The sequence below is a fragment of the Pogoniulus pusillus genome, chromosome 21 (genome assembly GCF_015220805.1).
Source record: "Pogoniulus pusillus isolate bPogPus1 chromosome 21, bPogPus1.pri, whole genome shotgun sequence".
Taxonomy (NCBI): Eukaryota; Metazoa; Chordata; class Aves; order Piciformes; family Lybiidae; genus Pogoniulus; species Pogoniulus pusillus.
In genome coordinates this window covers 23069262-23086275 of record NC_087284.1, presented here as the reverse complement: position 1 = coordinate 23086275, position 17014 = coordinate 23069262, and the positions used below count along the sequence as shown (strand labels likewise).

Genomic DNA, 17014 nt, shown 5'->3' with positions numbered 1-17014 from the left:
CATGTGCCATGGCCACACATTTCTGGGGACCTCCCCAGCCCCCTGGGCAGCCTGTGCCAGCGCCTGTCACCCGGCTCTGGGCAGTGATGCCAGCAGCTGCTAGGGCAGGGCAGGCTGGGCCAGGCCTGTGCCTGGGCTGGCAATGAAAGAGGTGAGGAGGTGGCAGTGGTGCTTGGACAAGAGCTGTCCCCTCAGCAGTCCCTCTGGAGCTGGGAGGCCCAGAGCTGGGCACACTACTCCAGCTGTGGCCTCACCAGAAGACTCTCAGCTGTTCCTCTGCCCTCCCAGCCTGCTGCCCTGCCCCAAAGCCTCAGGTCACTGCCTGCAGCCCATGAGGACAGAGCAGAGCAGCACCTGCAGCCCGTGGGGACAGACCTAGCTCCAGGCACTTGGGCACAACTTCCACCATCAGAACAACCCCCCAGGGTTAACTGAGCCCCCCCAGTGACCTGTACCTAGAGCCCACATGGTGACTTCTCCCTGCTCCTGCCGCCCACCAGAGCTGCCTGTGGCTGCCTGCCCTGGCACGGCTCTGCCTGCTGCTGTCACACCCACATGACGACTGCCCCACTCTGTCCTGACCACTGCCCACAGCCAGGAGAAGATGAACTCTGCTGGCCTTTCCTGCCAGCCCCTGCCAGGGCTCCTACCTGAGCCTGGGAGGGTTCCCTCTCCTGCCGACCCTCTTTGTCCAAGGAACTGTTCCTGGGGCAGTGCCAGGAACCATGCCAGCTACCCACAGCGCCCCGGGCAGCAGGTCCAGGTGACCTCCACGTGAACCCCCTGCCCCCAGCCTGGTGCCCGTGACGTTTCCAGTCACTTCCTTTCCACGGCTTTGAGCTCGGGGGCATGAGTCAGAGTGGAAGCTCTGCGCTGCCAGCTGGAAGCAGTGTCCTCAGGTGGGGCACAGGGGCACAGTCTGGTGCCTGTCACTCGCTGGTCCGTGCCGGGAGCTGCAGCCCCAGCAGCAGTGTGAAACGTGACCCCTGCTGCCCGCGGAAAGATCTCGCAGCATCTGGCACCCCTGCCAGCTGGAGCCCTGACAGCACTCAGCCGCCTGGCACCCCGGGCCCGGCACAGCAGGCTCAGTGCCCAGCTCAGCGGCCCAGGTGCTGCCCACAGGGCACTCAGCATCCGCTCCTGGGCCTGCCTGGGCTGCAGCCTCTGGAGGGTCTCCTGGAGCTAAACAAAGCACCTGCCTGGGGCACCTGCACCGGAGGGACCCTCACACAGGTAGCCAGGCTGGGTGCCACACTGCTGCCTGCCTCGGCTCTTCACAAGCCTGGCCCTGAGCTCTGCCCAGCAGGCACTGAGGGCTGCTGAGCTCCAGTGGCACCTGTGGAGCCTCAGCTGAGTGAGCACCGACCACAGACACCAAAGTTCTGCCTGCCAGAGGTGGCAGCCTGCTGGGAACCAAGAGCCCAGGTCCAGTAAGCCTCATCCCTGAGCCACCTCTGTCCTTGGCCAAACCCAGGAACATCAAAACATCTCAGCTACTTGGCAGCGCCAACCCCACCTCAGCCACAGCTGCAAGGAACAATGATGGAGCAAGGAGACCTTTTCAGGGCAGATGAACCCCTTCAGAGCTCATCTCTCGGTGCCAGACCAGGGCAGATGAACCCCTTCAGAGCTCAGCTCTCCAGACCTTGGTGCAAGCCTCTCTCTGAATCTCAGCCTACTTTGGCCAGCCCTACAACATTCCAGAGCAGGCCAGGAAGACATACCCAGAACTTCTGGTCATGGCCCTGGGCAGCCTGCTCCAGGTGGAGGTGTCCCTGCTGAGAGCATCCCCCAGCTGCCCCCTCCCGAGGTTGCAGGGCTGCAGAGTCCCTTTTGCTTTGCTTCTTGGCTGAGGAGCAGGCAGGGAAGGGTTAAGCTGCAGGGCCCGAGCTGCAGCCGGCCAGCTGAAGGACTGACTAGATCCCTCTTCAGGGATTCCCTCTGGGATGAGTCAGGGCTCGGCCAGGCTGCAGGAGCAGGAGGCCAGGACAGTGCCAATCCTCCAGGGACAGCAGCTGAGCGATGGAGAGCGCTGGGGAGAGCCTCCAGGAGATCAGAGGGACTCAGCCAGACAGGAGTGGGGATAATAAAGGCCAACAAAGTGTCCTCAAAGGCTTTGCACTCCCCACTTGAGCATGCAGGTGAGAATTAACCCACCCCTGGAGCCTCCCTCCCACGCCTGGGGCCTGCACAGGACAGGCTGCAGCCAGCAGCTGATGCAGCACAGCATTCCACTTTCCATGAGGATCTGGGCTGAGGAGTGCACCAGCCCCTGTCACCTCCTCCCTCTAACAGCTGGGCTGGGCTGCTGCCCACGGGCAGGTGCTCAGCACCTCCAACTCCAAGGCAGCAGCAGCTGCAGCCCCAGAGCTGGCAAAGGTCTGTAGCTCATGGCCAGAGTCCATCCCAAGCTCTGCTGCTGGGACCTGCTTGAAAGGCAGGGAGGAGCTGCAGGGCAAAGAGACAACCCCGTGCCCATGGGCACGAGTGGAGGCCTGCTGATGGTTGTGGATTGGGCTACTCCTACCCAAACCATTCCATGAATCCATGAACGTGGAGCTGGAGCAGAGTGCCACAAGAGTGCATCCAGGTCACCCAGCTGTGCCAGCCTGGGGCACAGCTCAGCCCAGATCAGAGTCATGGGGTGGGGTGAGAGGGACCCCAAAGATCATGGAATGGGTTGGACTGGAAAGGACCTTTGAGACCATCCAGTTCCAACCCCCTGCCGTGTGCAGGGACCTCTGCCACTAGCCCAGTGTGCTCAGAGCCTCACCCAGCCTGGCCTTGAACAGCTCCATGCCCTCTGAGGTCTCTCCAGCCACACCAGGTCTGTAAATGCCAGGGGTGCTTCACTCAGCCCATGGTGTGGCACTCGAGGGTCACAGGCATGCTGCTGCCTTGCCCTCTGCAGAGCCAGGGCATCGCCTCCTGCCCAGGTGACTTAAACCACCCAGGGAACTTCAGGAGTCTCCTGCTCCTCCCTTGAGCCCGCAGCCTTCTCACACAGAGCCTTCCCAGCAGCACTGCCCACAGCCTGGCAGGAGATGGGCACGGGGAGCTTGTGGGCACAGTGGGTTAAAGGGCACAGTGTCAGCGCCAAGGGTGGTGACCTGAAGGGTGCCCAGGGCTGTGCAAAGCTCCCAGGAGCTGCAGGAGGCAGCTGAGGAACCCTGGGTTGGGTCAGCACCACGGAAACTCCTTCCAGCACAAGAGCCCAGAGGCAGCCTGCAGCAGCTACTCTGGGAGCCCCCAGCTGCCTCCCGGCTGGGCTCCTGATTCTGCTCCCAGCTGGCTCTCAGCTAGCTCCTGGCTCTGCTTCCAGCCCTGCTCCAGCTCTGCTCCAAGCCCTGCTCCTGGCTGGCTCCCAGCTCTGCTCCCAGCTCCGCTCCCAGCCGGCTCCCAGCTCTGCTCCCAGCCAACTCCTGGTTCTGCTCCCGGCTCCACTCCCAGCTGGCTCCCAGCTAGCTCCTGGCTCTGCTCCCAGCCCTGCTCCAGCTCTGCTCCCAGCTCCACCCCTGGCTCTGCTCCCCGTCCCTCTCCTGCAGGAAGAGTCACTGTCCCCCTGCTGCAGCTGCAGCTCCCACTCCATGTTTCAAGCCTGCCCCACAGCCCTTGCTCAGGAGCAGCCAAGCAGCAGGGCAGCAGTGCTGGGTTAAGGGGTGGCTGTGCCCAGCTCCTCCAGACCAGCCAGAAGCAGGGCAGGGAAAGGCTTGGGATGTCCTCCAGAGGGGCACCTCTGCCCCTCATGGCTCCTCAGCCAGCAGCTGGCAGATGCCACTGCTCTGGCTGGCCACAGAAGCTGACCCCAGCAGCAGCGCTGCTGCCTCCTCCACACATTGCAGCGGGGCTGCCAAGCTGGCGCCACACTGCAGGTCTGATGGGCACACACCACAGGAGAGGCTTCAAACCCCTTCCTCAGCCCCTGCCTAGGACAGCCAACAGCAGGCACCAAACCCTGGTCTCCAGTGTCCACCTGCCATGCCTTGAGCCACCAGGCACAGCCCAGACCATGGCACAGCTTGGCACAGCAATACGAAGACCACCTCCTGCTCAGAGGGTGCCAGCTGCAGGCTGACTGCCTCAAGTGTTCAGAACGGGGCCAACAAGAACCACTTCAGATCCCGGGGGGAGGAGGCCTACCTGGCGCCTTCTCCACGAAGATGACTTTGGAGTCCTGCAGGAAGTTGTGGCCAGTCAGGACCATCTTCTTGCCGCCAGTCACAGGGAAGCTGTCGGTGCTCTGCTTCTCCACCAGAGGCAGCTCCTGGGCAGACCTCTGAGCTGCAGAGGTGATGGGGGAGATGTGACAGGAGCAAGCCCAAAGGCACACAGCCGGAGCTGCTGCGACGCTCTGTGCCACCAGCACGGGCACCTCCTCAGCTTCTGCTGCTTCCAGGAGGCACAGACCAGGGTCTTCCTCACTGTGCAGCCTCCAGGCTGCAGTCCCCTGGCACAAGTCTCTCACCCCGAGTGGCTTCCTTGGCTGGGCACCTCTGCTCAGGGCAGACCAGGATGGACCCAAACTGTGCCCCGCGCAGCTGCAGGGCAGCAACACAGCCCTCGCCGGCTGCAGCAGGAGCAGAGCAGGGCTCCTCACACCTGGCTCTGCTAGCCCAGAACTGGAACAGTGCCAAAGGGAGACGGACTGAGCCATGCCTGGGCAGGGCACAGGGGCCTGTGGCAGGCTGCCTACTGGGGAGGGAGGAGGAGAAAGGAAGAGAGAGGTGGTGAAGGACTTCAGTTTGACAAGAGTGGCCAGAGGTGGGCACAGGTTGCCCAGGGAGCTGCTGGAGTCCCAGTGCCTGGAGGGGTTCATGGAACCTGAGGCCGTGGCACCTGGGGACAAGGTCTGTTGGCTATGATGGGGTTGGGCAGGTGGTTGGACTGGGTAGTCTCAGAGGGCACGGCCATGGTACTTGGGGACAGGGTCTGGTGCCTGGACTGGGTGGTCTCAGAGGGCTCAGCCATGGCACCTGGGGACAGGGTCTGGTGGTTGGACTGGGTGGTCTCAGAGGGCACGGCCATGGCACCTGGGGACAGGGTCTGGTGGTTGGACTGGGTGGTCTCAGAGGGCACGGCCATGGCACCTGGGGACAGGGTCTGGTGGTTGGACTGGGTGGTCTCAGAGGGCACGGCCATGGCACCTGAAGATGTGATTTAATTAATGAGGGAGCTGCTTGGAGCAAGAGGCCTCCTGGCTGTGTTTTGCTCTAGACGGAGGCTGGAGGCTTCCTGACCTCCCCGGGCAACCTGTCCCCAAGCCTCAGGCATGAGCCTCTGGAGGGGAGGCCCAGCTCCACCCACTGGCGAGCACCACCGGCGAGGCCAGGCCACGGAGCGCAGGCCCCGGGTTGGGCAGGCCGCGGGCTGGTACTTACAGCACTCGATGGGGTTGGAGGCCACCTGCAGCGAGAGGGTCCTGCCGTTGGGCTGGGGGATGTGCACGCGGAAGACCAGGCGCACGCGCGTGTTCTTGCGCCCGATGTCCGTCTCGCCCTTGCGCAGCTCGATGTCGGAGTTGCGCAGCTTCAGGATCCCGGCGCAGTCGATGCTGCGGCGCAAGCAGGCGGCTCAGCTCCCGCCGCCTGGCACCACCTGGCACCCCCCTGCCCCTCCACGCTGCTCGAGAGCCCAACCCGGCGGCCAGGCGGGGACTTGGCCAAGCTGCCTGCGGTGGCTGCGCTGGGGCTGGGTGGTGGAAAGAGGCTGCTGGGGACCACACGGAGGTAGGCACTGCTGCGGCTCTGCCCTCCCCAGCACGGCCTGCCAGGGAGGTGCCAGAGCATCACCCAAAGCCCAGAGAAACTGCCAGGCCAGAAGAGCCACGGGGGTGGGACGGCAGAGCACCAAGTGCCACTGAGCGAGGCTGTGGAGCTGCCTACCACTTCACCTGGCACAGGTGACCTGCAGATGGCTTCTCCTCAAGGGCAGAGTCCTGAAGGGGCTGATGAACCACAGAGTGGTTTGGGCTGGCAAAGCTCTCTGAGATCATCCAGCGCAGCCACCAACCCAACCCCACCATGGCCACCAAGCCCTGTCCCCCAGGGCCATGGCCACACCTTTCTCAACCACCTCCAGGCATGGGCACTCCACCACCTCCCTGGGCAGCCTGTGCCAGCCCCTCACCACTCTTGCAGCAAAGAAATTCCTCCTCCTCCTCCTCTCCAACCTACCCCTCCCCGGGCACAATTTCAGGCCATTTCCTCTCCTCTCACCTGAGCCTAGGGAGCAGAGCCCAACCCCCACCAACCCCACAGAGAGCAATGAGCTCTGCCCTCAGCCCGGCCTCCTAACCCTGCCCTGGGCATCAGGAGGTGAAAGCAGCAGGACGAGAGTGCTGCCAGGGCGGCGGTGCTTACATGGCTCTCATGTTGTTCTCGGGCAGCAGGGGGATCTCCAGCACCTTGGTGTTGCAGAGGACGCTCTCGTGGCTGGTGGTGGACACGGTCTTGCCGGTGATGCGGTGCACCTGGTAGAAGGCGTGGGGCCGCAGCAGGCGGTCGTCGGCAGTGCCAATGAAAAGCTGCAGCGTCAGCGGCTCGCTCTCCAGGCACCCGTGCAGCTGCGGGCACAGCACAGGGTGCTCAGTGCAGGGCGCACCAACCGGGAGCACAGCATAGAGCACTCAGCACGGGGCACACCAAGTAGGGGCACACCACAGGGCACTCAGTGCGGGGCACACCAACCGGGAGCACAGCATAGGGCACTCAGCACAGGGCACACCGAGTAGGGGCACACCACAGGGCACTCAGCGTGGGGCACACCGAGTAGGGGCACACCACAGGGCAGTCAGTGCAGGGCACACCAACCGGGAGCACAGCATAGGGCACTCAGCACGGGGCACACTGAGTAGGGCACACTGAGCAGGAGTGCTCAGCACCTGGCACACTGAGGGGGGGCACTCATCACCTGGCACACCGAGTGGGGCACACTGAGCAGGGGCACTCAGCGCTGGGTGGCCACAGAGCTCCACGGGCAGGAGATGTCCCAGGACAGGAGCCACCACACGGAACTGCTTGGGCTGCAAAAGCCCTCTGAGGTCACTTGGTCTAAACACTGAGCCCTCTGTGGCCACCAGACCCTGTCCCCAGGTGCCCCAGGCACCTCCCTGGGTGGCCTGTGCCAGCGTCTCCAGGGTCTGCCACCACCCGGCAGCAGGAACCCAGAGCAGAACAGAGGTCTCAGGACACTTTTGCTCCTTCAGCACTCTGCTCAGAAGAACCAAGAGGCAGACATGGAAGCGCAGAAGTGTTGGGTCTGGAGAAGACTTCTGAGATCACCACCTGGAGCTCGCAACCCACACTGCTGCTGAGCCACCACCACTGGACCACAGCCCTCAGCACCACAGCCACCTGTCTGAAGAGGCACCTGCACAGGGAGGGCTCCCAGGCACTGGAACAGGCTGCCCAGGGACATGCTGGAGCCACTCTCCCCGGTGGGGTTCAGGACACTTGGCTCCTGATGGCCACGGTGGTGTTGGGTTGATGACCTTGGAAGTCTTCTTCAACCAAACTAATTCTCTGGCTCTGTGGTTTAGTGGCAGGAGCTTAGCAGCAGTGGTGGGACTGTGAGCTCCAGGAGACCAGTGGGACCTCATGACCTCCAAGGTCCTGTCCCAGCCTATCAGCTCCATCATTCCCTGATGTCCAGGGCAGTTGGACTCAATGACCTCCAAGGCCTGGCCCAGCCTCAGCAGTTGATTGTGTGGCTCTGGCACTGGCGCTATGTGCCACAGAGAGGCACTGCTGCCTTCACCCTACATGTGCCTCCCACCATAGCCAGCAGCCTGGGGAAGTCCCCAGCAAACCCTCCAGGCCCTCAAGCCCCCTGGCTTGGCACCAGTGCCATGGGGGCTGGAGGGGGGGCCTGGCGTGGAGCCAGGCTGACGCCAGCGGCTGCAGGGCCTGCAGGAGGTGTCACGAGGTGGCTGTGCCTCAGCAGCCCTGGGGCACAGGGCAGTGTGACACAGCAGCTGACGACACCTCTGTGCTCACCTCTGTCACCTCACCCTGCTCGTCATGGGCAGTGCTTTTTAGGGAGAGGGCAGAGCCAGCAGGGCTCAGCTCAGCAGGCTGCTGCGGGGTGAAAATAGAGCCAGAGGTAACCCAACCCCAGCCGGGCAGCCCAGGGCAGCTCCTGTGCCAAGCTGCCCACACGCTGCGCTCAGCACAGCCCCGGGGGCACAGCTGGTGGCCTTCACCTGGGTCTGCTCTGCCAGCCTTTGTCTTTCAGCTGGACCTGCTGCTGAGCCTTGGGGGCTGCTTGCCAGAGAACCAGAGAGCTCCTGGGGGTGGAGAAGGCCTCCAGGAACATCGACTCCAACCACCAGCCCAACCCCAGCACGGGCACTGAACCACGGCCCAGACTGCCACGGCCACCACTTCTGGGACTGCTGAGACCCACCACCAACCCAACCCCACCACAGCCACTGAACCATGCCCAGACTGCCATGGCCACCACCTCTGGGACTGCTGAGCCCAACCATCAACCCTACCCCAGCACGGCCACTGAACCATGCCCAGAGTGCCATATGAACCACCTCCAGGTCAGGCAGTCCAACCACCACCCCACACCACCCTGGCCACTGAGCCCTGTTGCTAAGTGCGTGGCCACAGCCTCTGAGATCCTTGAGCCCAAGCCTCAAGGCAAGGCCAGCAGCCTGTGGCCCAGGGCAGCATGCAGGGGCCAAGAAGGGCCTGCCTCTGTGCCATGACGAGGGCAGGCCTGGCACAGGCCCCCAGGCATGCTGCGGGCAGTGCCCATGCCAGGCCGCGTGGCTCCATCCCCTGGCACGGAGCGCGGCAGCCCTGCGTCAGCCTCCCTATTTTTATCTCCTCCCCCGTGTCTGGAGCTCTCCTTTTAATAACTCAGCTGCTGGGGTGGCTGAGCCAGGCTGAGGCTGCCCCTGGCCACGGCAGCCCTGCCTGCCACTGCCTGCACCCCAGTGAAAAGAGCTGCACTTTCCACTGCTGGCAGGTGCAGAAGGAGCTGCCAGCAAACCCCGAGGGTGCCCGGCCAGGCCTGCTTCCCATGCCATGGGATGGCAGAGTGGAAGGGACCTCAGGGACCATGGAATCCCAGGATGGGTTGGAAGGGACCTAAGGGACCATGGAATCCCAGGATGGGTTGGAAGGCACCTCTGGGACCATGGAATGCCAGGATGGGTTGGAAGGGACCTTCAAGCTCATCCAGTTCCAAAGCCCCTGGCATGGGCAGGGACACCTCCCACTAGACCTCCTCCAGCCTGGCCTTGAACACCTCCGGGGAGGGGACACCAGAGACTCCCTGGGCAGCCTGTGCCAGAGCCTCCCCACCCTGCCTGTGAAGAGCCTCTTTCATCTGCCCAACCTTTGCAGGAGCTGCCCCAGCAGCCTGTCTGCAGCCTGCCCAGCCTTGGGACTCGGCCACATCCCATGGGAGATGACTCCCACAGACACCTCCCCTCAGGGGGAACCACCTTCGGCTGCAGCCCAGTGGGCATCTCCCCAGCAGTACCTTGTCCCCAGGTGCCACAGCCATGACCTCTGAGGTCACCCAGCCCAACCACCAACCCAACAGCACCACGGCCACAGCCTTCTTGCACTCAAGCCCCCAGACTCTGTCTTAAGACCCAAAGCTGCTCCACGGCTCCACCTCATCTGCTTTGCTCCTGCCAAGGGCTGAGCCCGGGCAGAGGGTGGGGGGTGGAGAGGAGCAGCAGGGGCTGGGGAGCAGCAGGGCTCTGCTTGCTGTGGCACTGGGGCTGCACCGCAGCAGAGCAGCAGCAGAAGCCATCGGGGTGCAGACAGAGCCCTGCACACTCCCAGCTGCACAGAGGCTGCCTCCGGCCTCCCCCCAGAGCAGCAGCAGCCTCCCTGGTGCTGGCTGCAGCGCAGGCAGGAGACCTCCTGCTGCAGGCAGCTCCCTGCTCCTGGGAGGCCTTCTCCTGCTCAGGAGCCTCTGGACACCACCCCAGGCTGCTGCTGCTGCTGCCCTGCTCAGGCTGCCAGGGGCAGGCCAGCAGAGGAGCTGCTGGCAGGAGCATTTCTGCGTGCAGGGCCCTGGGAAATGCTTGCTGCTGCCCTGCCCTGTCCTGCCCCGAGACCAAGGAGATGCCTTCTGCACAGCCCTCGTGGCCTCACCAGGGTGCCCAGCCCCACCAGCAGGTGCCCAGGGGCAGCCTGCCCTGCCCGCAGCACAGCCCCTCCCTAGGAGGGCACTGAGCAGGCTGCCCAGGGGGGCTGTGGATATCCCTCCCCAGGGGTGTTCAAGGTTTGATCTTCCCTAGCTCCCTGCACAGGGAGGGTCACGGAGCCATGGAACTGTTTGGGCTGGAAAAGCTCCCTGGGATGATCCAGCCCGGCTGGGGCTGAGCAGAGGCTGGCACTGGCATCCTGGTGCCTGTGCCAAGTGCTGTCAGCACAGGTAGGATGGGCACCATGCCCCCACTGATGCCCAGCCACAGCACCCAGCCACCATCAGCTGCCAACATCCAGCTTCTCCAAACCTGTGCCAGCCCAGATGCCACCTGCCACTTGTTGGCTCAGCAGCGCTGCAGCACCTGCATGGCTCTGCCACCCCTGCAAACCTGAGGTGCCCACCTGCCCCCGGGGGTTCTTTGCACAGCAGTGCCAGGCACAGCTCACAGGATAAGCTGGGCCGAAGGGGCCTTGAAGACCTCTCAGCTGCACCCCAGAGCAGGGAGCTTGGAGCTGGATGTCTGCAGCCTCCTGTGGGCCCCATCCAGCCTGGCCACCAGCACCTCTGGGGCTGGGGGTTCCGCTGCCTCCCTGGGCTGCCTCTTCTCCAGGCCCTGCCCAGCTTGGCTGCCCCTCTCTGGACCCTCTCCAGCACCCCACTGCCCTTCTGGGGCCCAGGGCCCCAAAACTGGACCTGCCCAAGATCCAGAACCCTGCTCTCTGTGACTGCCAGGTCACCACACACTGCTGAAGCCACCCTGGATCCACCCTGGCACTGCAGCTGTGGGCACCCTGTGGTTCTGCCGGGCTGGGCTGAGCTCACAGCTTGGCTTTGAGGCTTGGACCTCAGCAGGGTCCTGGTTGAGCTGCGAAGAGCCCAAAGCCTGCTGCTGGGTGAGGCCCCCTGGGTTCATCCACCAGCACAGAAAGGGAGTCTGTGCAGTGTGCCTCAAGGGCTTGCTGAAGGCCTCTGATGCCCACCAGGAGGCCACCCAAGTCAGCGTGAAGGGCTCCGGGGCCAGCCCTGGGCTGGCCGCAGTCAGAAGCTGCCTGGCAACAGCTGTCCCCCTGCAGCTGCCCCCAGGGCTGAGATGGCAGCAGCAGCAGATCGGAGCTGGTGTGGGACTGCTGGCACGGCCGAGAGAGGCAGCGCAGCCAGCAGCACAGGGCAGCTTCAGAGGGCACTGCTCTGCTGCCAGCTGAGGACTCCTGGCTGCAGGGTAGCACCGCATGGCTGGCAAGGCGACAGCTTCACAGCTGTGCGTGCTGAGCACAGCCAGCCTGACCCTGCTGACCAGCACCTGGGCTGCCACCCAGCCCACACCTACTGCCCCCAACTGCAGACACCTGCCCTGCTGGTGGGCACTGCCCACAAGGCGGCAGGAGCCCTTCAAAGGCACCACTGGTGCCTGCCCTGCGCCTGGCAGCAGCTTGGCACTGCATGACTCTCAAGCTCTGGCAGGGGGACTGGACTGAATGATCTCTTCGGGTCCCTTCCAACCCCTGAGGCACTGTGAACCCATCCCATGCCAGGCTCCGCTCTCCAGCCCTGTGTGGCTACCTAAGGCAAGCCAGCCCAGGACCCTGGAGCTTGGTGCCCCAGTGACAGCAGCTGCTGTGTGCAGTGACCAAGGGCCAGCCCAGGTGGTTCCACCTACAGCAGGCTGCCAGTGCCCAGCCAGCCTGGCTGCCCTCAGAGCCTGTGGCCTGCTTCAGATCCTCCCAGCAGGGCACAGTCAGCAGCTCCCCAAGCGCCCTAATTAGAGGGAAACTGAGGCAATTAGCCCAAGCCAGACAGCTACAGCCCCAGAACACAGAGTTGCCCCTGCAGCCCGTCTGGGGCACAGCCCATGGGTGTGCCACCTCCCCAGGAACAGGGGCAGCCTGGCCAAGGAGAGCTGGAGCAGAGCTGGGCAGAGCCCCCACTCACACCACGCCTTGTCCTGTGCCAGCAGAGGATGAGGGCAGGAACCTGCCCAGAGCAGCTTCCCACAGCCCTGCAGTCCTAAGCTGGTGGAAAAGGCCAGAGCAAGGAGCTCCTCAGGAGCAGGGTGGTGAGACTGGCAGGGGCTGTCCAGGGAGGCTGTGCACGTCCCCTCCTTAGGGGGTATCTGAGGCCAGGCTGGGTGAGGGCTGGGGGAAGGTGTCCCTGCCCATGGCAGGGGGTTGGCACTGGATGATCTTGAAGCTCCCTTCCAACCCAGCCCAACCTGTGACTCTGGTACCAAGGCAAACCCTCAGCCAGCTCTGCCACAGCCACCAGACCCTGTCCCCAGGTGCCAGGGCACAGGCTTCTGGAACATCTCCAGCCTTGGGCACTCCACCACCTCCCTGGGCAGCCTGTGCCAGCCCCTCACCACTCTTGCACCAAAGAAATTCCTCCTAATGTCCAACCTGAACCTTCTCTGGGGCAGCCTGGGGCCACTACTGGGTCCTGTTGGTGCTTACCTGGGAGCAGAGCCCAACCCCCACCTGGCTGCAGCCTCCTCCCAGCAGCTGCAGAGAGCAATGAGCACTGCCCTCAGCCTCCTCTGCCCCACACTGCACCGCCCCAGCTCCCTCGGCTCCTCCCCAGCCCTGCTCTCCAGAGCCTTCACTACCTCTGCTGCCCTTCTCTGCACCTGCTCCAGCCCCTCGGTGTCCTTCTTGGAGTGAGGGTCCCAAAACTGAACCCAGTGCTCAAGCTGTGGCCAGTGCCCAGCACAGGAGCACAATCCCTACCCTGCCCCTGCTGCCCACACCAGTGCTGCGCCAGGCCAGGCTGCTGGTGCCCTGCTTGGCCTCCTGGGCACATGAAGGAAGGTGCAGTTTGCCCAGTGACAGAGGAGAGCAACACCAAGATCCTGGCCAGTGGTGAGAAGCTTGGCTTGAGAGGCACAGGGATGGGCAGGCACAGCAGTGGCACAGCAAGAAAGGGACTTGGGCATCGCAGGGGAGCTCCGAGGGGCAAAGGGAAGAGGAGGAAGATCCAGGGAACAGCACCACCTGAACACCAGCAGAGGGGAACCAGCAGCTCACAGGGCAACTGAGGCACTGGGGCAGGCTGCCCTGGCAGGCTGAGGATGTGTCCTCCCTGGGGTGTTGAAGGCCAGCTTGGGTGAGGCCTGGGCTGAGCTCTAAGGTCCCTTCCAGCCCAACCATTCCATGGCTCTGTGAGCTGAGCTCTGCTCCAGCCCAACCATTCCATGCCTCTGTGAGTTGAGCTCTGCTCCAGCCCAACCATTCCATGCCTCTGTGAGCTGAGCTCTGCTCCAGCCCAACCATTCCATGCCTCTGTGAGCTGAGCTCTGCTCCAGCCCAACCATTCCATGCCTCTGTGACCCTGCATCCTTGCTTTGGGGCTGGGTCTGCTTCTGGACCCTGGGCAAGGAGATTTTTGACACCCCCACAGGGAACCTGACATTGGCACAAACCAAACCCAGGAGCTGCTCTGCTTTACAGGGCACTGAAACCTGATGCCAGCTGCTTGGCAAGGGGCTGGCAGCTGGCTGCAGCCTGCAGGAGCTTCACTGCTTGCAAGCCAACTGCTGCCTGCTGGCACTGCAGCTGCCAGAGCCAGCAGGCAGCTCCAGCTGCAGTGGGGCTGAGCGGCCTGGAGGGGCACAAACGTGTCTGGTTTGGTGAGCCCCGAGCTGCAGTCCAGCCGAAGCCACTCTGTGTTCCCAGGGGTGTGGGGGGGAAGAACCCTCTTCCTGGGGCTCCTCTTCCCAAGAAAGCCACGACCCAGCCCTGCTCATCCTGGGAGCAGGAGAGAGCCACCCAGTAACCCGAGCCCACATTTTCCACTGATTCAGCCTGGCAGCTGCAAACCCACCCCGTGGGCACAGCCCTGCCCTGCAGGCTGCACTGGGTGGCCTTTGGGCTTTTCTCTTCCTTTAGCTATATATAAACCTGCCCCACTCAGAAGAGCAGAGCCGCAGCAGCGCTCCCAGCCAGGCAGAGAGGTGCCAGAGCCACCTGCCAGCCCGAGCAGAGCTCCAGACACAGCAGAAGGAAACGTTCCCCACCAGGCTGCCCCCCGCAGCTCCAGCTGCCAAGGAAACAAAAGGAGAGAGCAATTTGCCCTAAACTGCTCCTGCCAGGGCCCGGGGCAGGTGCCCAGGTGCCAGAGCAGAGCCGTATAAGCAGAGCCAGCTGCCTCCTGCCTGCCTGGGGGGGCTTGGCTCAGCTGCTGCTGGGGCACCTGGCCCTCGGCAGAGCTGCTCTGGGGCTGCCTCTGCTTTGAAGCAGCTTTGGCTGCAGGCTCTGGACACAGGCCAAGCTGCAAGCCTCTGGCCAGGGCTGGAGCCTGGCAGACTTTCAGCCAGGAAGCCCCAAGCCCAATGCACCTGCAGCTTACTGGGCTGGCTGCTGCCCTCCAGGGCACAGCAGCTTGACCCAGGAGGTGATGGCATCAGAGAATGGTTTGGGTTGGAAAAGCCCTCTGAGACCACCCAGTCCTACTACCAACCCAACCCCACCACGGCCCCCAGGCCCTGTCCCCAGGTGCCATGGCCATGCCCTCTGAGACCACACAGCCCAGCCAGCAGCCCAGCCTCACCATGGCCCCCAAGCCCTGTCCCCAGGAGCCATGGCCCCATATTTCTGGAACACCTCCAGCACTATCCTGGGCAGCCTGTTCCAGTGCCCAGCCATGAGCTGCTGCAGACACAGAGGTAGCAGCAGGATGCCAAGGGGCACGACTCTGCTGCCCACCTGTCAGCCTAGCTGGCACAGCAGCCACAGCTCCCAGAGCTGAGGCCCCAGTGCTGCTATGCCTCAGAGCTGGGAGCACCCTGCTCTGAGAGCAGCACAGGCAAGCAGCACTCCCCAGCTGAGAAGGTGCCAGCCATGAGCTCACCAGCACCACGCCCTGGCACCGCTTCCTCACCAGCCCTCTGTGGTGCTCTGAGCTCTCTCAGACCCTGAGCAACCAGAGCAGAGGTGGCACAGGGCTGGCAGAGCAGACAACTTCACACACTGCTGGGCACTCAGCACCATGCCAGCTCCCAGGGCAAAGCTCTTCAGCTTTACAGGTGGCTACAGACAGGTGCCAAGGGGCAAAAACTAGTCCCCAGCCTCGCACTCCTGGCCTGGGAAGCAGGATGCTGTTGAGAGGGGTTTGAGAGGCAAAGGGGAGAAGAGAGGAGATCCCTTCCTGTCCAAGAGAAAGGGCAGGAGCTTGGAGGAAAGCAAGACTCTGGGGAGGCTTAGGTTGGGCATCAGGAGGAAGTTCTGCACCGTGAGGGTAGGCAGACATTGGCACAGGCTGCCCAGGGTGGGTGATGGAAGCTCCATCCCTGCAGACATACAAGACCGGCCTGGATGTGGCCCTGGGCAGCCTGCTCTGGCTGGAGGTGTCCCTCTGACCGCAGGACAAGATGGCACTGGAGGGTCCCTTGCAGCCCAGCCTGGGGCACGAGACCTGCCTGACCACAGGCTGCAGAGAAGCCACACAAAGAGGCAGCGCAAGAGGCCAGAGCCGCCTCGGGAGGCTCTCCCTGAGCCAGCAGGACTGAAAACAACAGGAAACAGGCAGAGGGCAAAGCCTGATCCAGACTCTGTCACCTGCAGGCACTCAGGCCCTGGCTGGGAGCTTTGAAACCTGAGCTCCTTTGCTCTGCACCAGCAGCAGGTCTGCCCCAGACACCTGCAGCGCCTGCTGGGCTCAGCCCCGAGGTGCCTGGCACAGCTCTGCCAAGCCACAGTCGTGCTGAGATGCTGCCTGAAAGCCCTCCTCTCCTTCAGCACTGCTTTGAAAGTCCTCACTCAAGAAGCACCACCACTGCCCCCCCCGAGAAGCATTACTCTCTGCCTCCCCCAAAAAAGCTCTGGAGAGCTCTGGCAGGGCTGAGGAGCAAACTGCCTGCTGCTGCTGCCAGCTGCTCTCACTTGCCCCTGCCAGCTGCTGCAGCAGCGCAGAAGTTTGCCAGCACTGTGCCCTGCCCACAAGCTCTCAGACACCAGTCCCTGTCCAGCACACAGCTCCTGGGCATGGAGCCAAGCATCAGCAGCACCTCAGCAGTGGCTGCCACCACCCCTGGCCCTGCTGCAGCTGTGCCCAGCCCCAACCAGCAGCTGAGAAGTCAGAAGACGGTTGGGTGGGGAAAGCCCTCCAATATCATGCAGTCCAATGCCCAACCCAGCACCACCATGGGCTCCAAACCCTGCTCCCAGTGCCACGGCCACAGGCAGCACCACCATTGGCACCAAACCCTGCTCCCAGTGCCACGGCCACAGGCAGCACCACCATGGGCTCCAAACCCTGCTCCCAGTGCCACGGCCACAGGCAGCACCACCATGGGCACCAAACCCTGCTCCCAGTGCCACGGCCACAGGCAGCACCACCATGGGCACCAAACCCTGCTCCCAGTGCCACGGCCACAGGCAGCACCACCATGGGCACCAAACCCTGCTCCCAGTGCCATGGCCACAAGTTTCTTGAGCCCCCCCAGGATGGTGACTCCAGCACCAACCTGGGCAGCCTATGCCCATCCCTGACCACTCTTGCAGCCAAGAAATTTCTCCTCCTGTCCAACCTAACCCTCCCCTGGCACAATTTCATGCCCTGAGGCACATGCCCAGCTGATGATTCATGCATTCATGGGTTGGAAGGGACCTTGAAGATCATCCAGTGCCAACCGCCTGCCATGGGCAGGGACACCTCCCTCCAGCCCAGTGTGCTCAAGGCCTCATCCAGCCTGGCCTTGAGCACCTCCAGGGAGGTTGTGGAGCACAGAACGGGATCAAAGATCACAATCTGTGACTCTGTGACCCACAACCTCCCTGGGCAACCTGTGCCAGTCTCTCCCTACTCTCACCACCAACAGTCTCCTCCTCATCTCCACTCCCACTCT

At 63.4% G+C, this 17014-nt stretch overlaps 1 protein-coding gene across 6 annotated transcripts in view; it reads right to left on the bottom strand.

Moving 5' to 3' along the window:
* The window catches only part of NFATC1 (nuclear factor of activated T cells 1), a 60736-nt gene that overhangs the window by 26228 nt on the left and 17494 nt on the right, over positions 1 to 17014 (bottom strand). For all 6 annotated transcript variants that reach the window (XM_064161248.1, XM_064161250.1, XM_064161249.1 and 3 more), the window contains exons 4-6: positions 6360 to 6562; positions 5379 to 5551; positions 4141 to 4281 (exon numbers count right to left, since the gene is read on the bottom strand). In XM_064161248.1, coding sequence (XP_064017318.1) covers positions 4141 to 4281; positions 5379 to 5551; positions 6360 to 6562 — 517 coding nt within the window. The remainder of the gene's footprint in view (positions 1 to 4140; positions 4282 to 5378; positions 5552 to 6359; positions 6563 to 17014) is intronic.